At 36.6% G+C, this 6,183-nt stretch overlaps 1 protein-coding gene across 1 annotated transcript; it reads left to right on the plus strand.

Annotated features, from left to right (window-relative positions):
• The first annotated feature begins 594 nt into the window (after positions 1–594).
• On the plus strand, positions 595–2,281 carry LOC114355962 (uncharacterized). The gene is made up of 3 exons (XM_028309012.1): positions 595–669; positions 1,136–1,269; positions 1,765–2,281. The coding sequence occupies exons 1-3, from the start codon at positions 600–602 to the stop codon at positions 2,005–2,007; spliced, it is 447 nt and encodes a 148-aa protein (XP_028164813.1). The 5' UTR covers positions 595–599; the 3' UTR covers positions 2,008–2,281.
• Positions 2,282–6,183: the final 3,902 nt, after the last annotated feature.

Consider the following 6,183-nt stretch of genomic DNA (forward strand, 5'->3'; position numbering starts at 1 on the left):
TATTCCAATGTTGGAACTTTCCGATAAAGAATTTTTATAGCATTTTTATAGACGATTTCGTCGTAAACCTGATCGGCTTCATTCTAACGGTTTCTTGGTTGTATTGTGTTCTTATCTGTAGTTTTGTTTGTTCGGAGTTGGAATGAACACATTCTCAGTTATTCAGTTGGTATTAGAAAATATGCGTTGTTTTTACGATGAAGCAAACTTTTGTTTCAGGATAATCTGACCCAAATTTTGAAGAGCGGAAACTTAGCACGTTATTTCTGAGCTGCATTTTGGCTTTGGTAAGAGGTGGTCATGCTTCTGCAGCATACTAAATCACCTAATAATTAATTCGTTGCAATATCAAACTTAAACATTAGGTAACTCGATCAATGAATTTTATAATAATATGGACTATTATACCAATGTTGACAAAGGTAATAAAGATTTATTAAAAACTTTTTAGTCTTTTCTTAGAACAACTTACAACTGTCACAGAAATAGTGTCTGTGGACTTTTAATATTGGTTTTGTCAAATTTTTATAAACAAACAGTGTCGAAAACGTTTTTTTGTGCAGCATATTGAAACACATCAATTACGGAAACAAAATGAGATGACAAAAATAGCTTCTCTAGTTTTAGCTCTATCATTGATAGTAAATGAGTTCACGTTATTGTACAATGGTAAGTGTGACAATTTATAAGGCGATGGTAGATAGTAGCGTAAGTAGGTATATCAGGATAAACACTGTGGCAACGTCGTCTCCTCAACCAAATGCAGTCCACTGCTGGACAAAGCGAAGGCTTTCATTAAAAATTTCAAAACGACTGCTCCCGTAGGTACTGCTCGCATCCAGGCGCATTCCTCGACTCATATCAGACCTCGTCCAGTCAGCTTATCATGGCACAGGGTGTATTTTTTGCAATAATGCAATATAACAGCATTTTATAGTGTGATGTGTTATCGCTTGTAGAGTAGTAAAAGTACCTATTGTATGAAAGGAAACCTGTCATTAGTCAAGTTATGGATATTAAACATTCATGTTTTTGCTTCAAATTTAATGTACTAATATAAACTTATCTACTCGGTATGAATCAAATAGACAATATTCCTCTTTTTATTGCTTTTTAAGTAAGATTTTTATTACAGTTCAAATCCTAAAAGACAAGTATTTGGCATCAAACTTGGTTTACCTTCTAAGTGTCTGCTTGCTGCTAAGAAAAGTGAACATTTTCCCAAGAGTTTTCTGGAGGAAATATTCGCCGATTTGCTTTTTATTGGAAGTAAGTAAAACATCCATTTTCTTGAAAAGGATTTTTAAAATCTGGGTGTAAAATTTTAACTGATATTACACTGTGCCATCTGGTCCTAAAATAACCGTAATAACTAACTGTCACTAGGCGCAATGTGCCGAAAAACGCTGCGTGGGACGTCCACCCACGTGGACCGACGCCCTCATAAAGGTAGCAGGAAGGCGCTGGACGCAGGTCGCTACCAACCGGGCAACATGGAAAGCATTGGGGAAGGCCTATGTTCAGCTATGGACGTCCTATGGCTGAAATGATGATGATGACTAAGCGCAACTTATATCGGTTCTTTCCTAAATAAATTATAATATCATCCATCATCCAGAAAACAGGGTCCATTTATTTGGCGCCCGACTTGCTAACAAAATGAGGCAATAGCTATTTATACAAAATCTCCAAGTATTTTTACCAGTTCTTCTGAATCTATCTCATGACCACACCCTGGCATTATTTACCCATAATTTTCCCCAGGTAATCACAACAGTAGCCATCCTAGAATGTTCCCTGACCTACGTGTGGAAGTTCGTCCAAGACTACGTACTTCGCAACGCCGATGGTCTCCTGGTACTTCTAGCGGAGAAGCAGAGCCTGGACTGGCTGGTGTGTCACTTGTGCTGTGCTAGATCCGACTGCCCTGCTGTCTTTGCAGCCCTGGTACTCAGAGCTGTAAGCTTTGTACTTTTGATGGGATCTTGTATGGTTTCTCATGGGTAAAGTTTTGATTTTTATATGTTGTTTTATAATAAAATTCATTAGTAACAAAATTAGTTAACTTTAGTGGCTAGATGAAAGTAAAACGTTTTCAAGCGCATTTTTATAATTGGCTTGTCTCACAGAACTTCTATGACATTAAAGAATTATTAACTGTAAGGCCCGGCTAAACTTTGAGCATTGTTTTGAGTTTTCTTTACTATAATTTGCATGCTTGATTCTCTGGCTAAACATGTCTGAAACACTATGAATATTCCATCTTTGTATACCATGTTTACTGGCAAATAAAGATTTATTATTATTATTATTATTAAGTATTGTTTACAAATAATTGAAAAAAGCAAGTGTTTCGACTGCTATCTCTGAGTTACATTTTATTCAATTTCGCGAATGTAAGCTGGTTGACCATTGGTCATTTTCAATATTAAAAAAAGTGTATGAATTTTGCAAAACGAGGCTTCCAACCAACCGCGGTCCAAGTTAATTGCGGTCCCAGTTGCCGGATCCGCAAAAAATAATCGGAAACTGGGACCACTTAACTTAGAAAAATATATTATTTAGGCCAAAATCGGTACAGTCATACGAAACTAAAATTTAAAACATCTAATAGTAATTAACAAAAATCTTTACGTTTCGTACCAAAAAGCAAAGTAATTCTAAGCAGAATATATTATTTTATGGAATCACACACCCACTTTTGATAAAATCCACAAAGGCTTTTTATCATTCAAGTATTTATTATTCGACTAAAATATTAAACAGCTAGAAGCAGTGTCTTGATAAATAACCCCGTTATTAACACATAAGGTCATAGGTCATTTGTACAGCATCAGGTGGGTGGAAGTCTTTATTACATTACCCTCAATCAAGCCGAAAGCATTCTCGTGTGCCCTTAGCCTTATCCCATCTTGTCTTTCCCCTTCTTGCCTAGAATGTAATTTGTGCTTTTACTGCTCTTACTTACATTTCACGTGACACCTCTAACTTATACAGTGAAGATATACCTTCCAGAAGGTTTTCGGCTTGAAATTATTTCATTTTATTGGCTCTCTATCTTTTTCCCTCCTCTTTTAAACCTGTCAATGACATGGCTTCCATACTCCTTACAAATACAGGCTAGTTTATTACTTGAACTTACTGAAAGCCCGGTACATGTTCACTTCATATTTTCCTTATACAACTACGTACCTAAAGGTTTTTCATCATCAGCATCAAGCATCTTTAGGTAATTTGGTCTCCACTAAAGGAGCACACACGACTCTATCTAATGGAGAGAATGGAGGATTTCACCTACACTCTCCAAAGTCAAAGTCAAAAATTCTTTATTTGTATAGACTATTTTAAATAGTACTAACTAACCGTCAAATATTTTGCTCTTAAGGAGCCTCTACATGTCTCTGTACCCTACCAGCGCTTCGCTCCACACTGGCTAGACGGGTTTGTGAATTATAAGCTTTTCAAGTCTTATTACTGCCCAAAAGAAAACCTACTTAGTCCAATTCCATTACATGACGAAGCAAAATCAAGTAACCGCTGAATTTTCACTGTAACCACCTGTAGAAACGCCTCCAGCATTCTGAAAATTGCCCGAATGTGCGCTTAGTCGGGACTTTATTGAATATCGCGTACTCAACATGAAATCAATGCAATATCGTTTTATGCTATCGAGGTTTGGTGGTTGTGTTATAATTATGTTAAATTTTAATTTAGGAAATGACTTTTAGGTGTAAAGTCATCAGCAATTTAGCCCAATAAGATAATAATTATCAAGAATATTATGGTTCAAAAATATAAAATGCAAAAGTTCATAACTGTAGAACTGACGAAGGGTGAAGTAAACGACTTCCGAGTGATGATTACCCTGCTGGAAGTACCAACCCTTAAAAATAGCTAAGTAAAGTAAAGCTCATGAATGAAAGAATATAGAGCTGAGAGAACTGAATGTGGCGCTTCTTGGTCCAGCTGTGAACTAGATTATTTTAGTTCGAGTATTAAAATATAAAAAAGAAAGAAACGGTTTTTCTTTGATTCCTATATGACATGAAAAGCCAACTATAATACATTATCTTAATATTCAAGGTAAAACAACGGGGCATGTCACCAAAATTACTATAACAATATGCTCCGAGCTGCCCCACCCACCCAGCAATTGCGATTCTCGTCGTAACAGGACCTCGCTCAGCATTATGTGTGACCCACAGTATGTAGGGTATCATAACGTTGGTTACAGGTCCACTACTTATTAAATTGTAGAGTACCCACTTAGACAAATAAATATAATTGAAAAACACAATATTTTTGTACTGGAAATACCTATAAATATAGGTGACAGTTCAGTAGTTTTTGAGTTTATTCATTACAAACATCATCATCATCATCATCATTTCAGCCATATGACGTCCACTGCTGAACATTGATAGGCCTCCCCCAATGACTTTCACATCGCACGGTTGGTAGCGGCTTGCATCCAGCGCCTTCCTGCTACCTTTATCAGGTCGTCGATGGGATAGCAAGGTTCTGGAATGGAGGCCGCGTACCGGAAAACGCAGCGTGAGACGTCCACTCACGAGATGGACCGACGACCTGATTACAAACATACAAAAATACAAATCTTTCCTCTTTACGAATAATATTAGCAAAGTAAGTACGTATAGACTTGTCATAACGTTGAAAACACTGAATAATTGCTATGCCCCATAAAAGCTTAAAATGGACTAGTCCCTTTAACAGTCACAACAAAATTTCATTGTTTTTGGGCCTTAAGACAAGCAAATAAGGCTCAAAATATGGTGGGAACTATATTCCCACTGCCTTTTAAAGGAATAATTGCATTATTCAGCGTACGCTATTCAAGCAGTATTTAGTTAATAGCCAATTATTATTTCCATATGGCTGAAAGCAGCTCGTTCTCACGTTTATACATACAACATAAACTATATTTTTTGTTGAAAAAGCAACCTTAATGCTATTATAAAAAGCTAGAGCTTACCTGGATGTACTGGCCCTTAGACTATACATTTTTTTTGGAAAATCAACCTTATTGCAACTAAAAAATATGGCAGGGTTTGCCTTGATGCACTGTGCAATTAATTCCGAATTAGCAAGCTCAGGAGGGACTATAGCTAGGTACTCGTATGAGGGTGCCATTAGAAGTGACCACTTATTAATAGATTGACCTAATACAGTCAGAGAGATAGACTTCATACATTTTACATGATAGTTAATAACACTCAAGAACTTCATCGTAGGTCGATTCAGGTAAAAGAAACACATCTTAAGCTTAGGCGCAGACTACCGACTTTTAGTTGGTCGATAGTTGGGTTCGACTCTAATTTGTATTAAGAATCGGACGATTGCAGGTCGGTGTAATGTGCGCACTTTCATACATCTCCATACTGATTAACAGTTCGACCCAACTATCGGCCAGTCGGTGGTTCACCTAGTCTTGTGTGAATCGACCTACGATTCCAAAAAATCTACACATCTGTTTTTCCCAGTTAGATTGTTATCTAAATATATAAAAGGAGAAACTGACTGACTGACTCACTGACATATCAACGCACAGCCTAAACGGCTAAACGTAGGCAACGAAATTTGGAAGGGACGTAGCTTAGGTACCGTAGAGGTGCACTAGGAATTCCTGAAATTCCCACCAAAACGGGAATTAGCGGGAAAATCCTTTTGTATGAAAAATCTAAACCGCTTAAGTTAGACGCTTGAAATTTGGCATGCAGGTACCTTAGTTACAACAGGATATTGCAAAATTCTTACGGGAACGGGAGTTAGCGGGAACATTTATATGAAAAAATCTAAACCACGTAAGATAGATGAAGGGGGTAAAACGGAATCCACGCGTACGAAGTCGCGGGCGGCCGCTAGTTTAATTTATTTATTTATTGATTTTAATTACACAGGTTTTAGACCTTACTATTTATTGTTATAATGTTATTCTTATAAAAGAGAAGATTATTCACAAGAACTCAGCAAAATAACTGAGACTTCGTGATGTTTGATGGGGATCTGATCTGTACAAGACTTGGGGTACCTACAAATAATTGAGGTTTTATTAAATTCGTAAGCATGTTAAGTAAGTAATAAAAGTGTACGATCCACTTTATTGTAAAATGTAGGAAAATATTATTGTTTTAAATTTTCATGGTCACTATCATAATTATTATT

This window comes from Ostrinia furnacalis, unplaced genomic scaffold (assembly GCF_004193835.3).
Source record: "Ostrinia furnacalis isolate ACB-3 unplaced genomic scaffold, ASM419383v2 OfSCF2596, whole genome shotgun sequence".
Classification (NCBI taxonomy): Eukaryota; Metazoa; Arthropoda; class Insecta; order Lepidoptera; family Crambidae; genus Ostrinia; species Ostrinia furnacalis.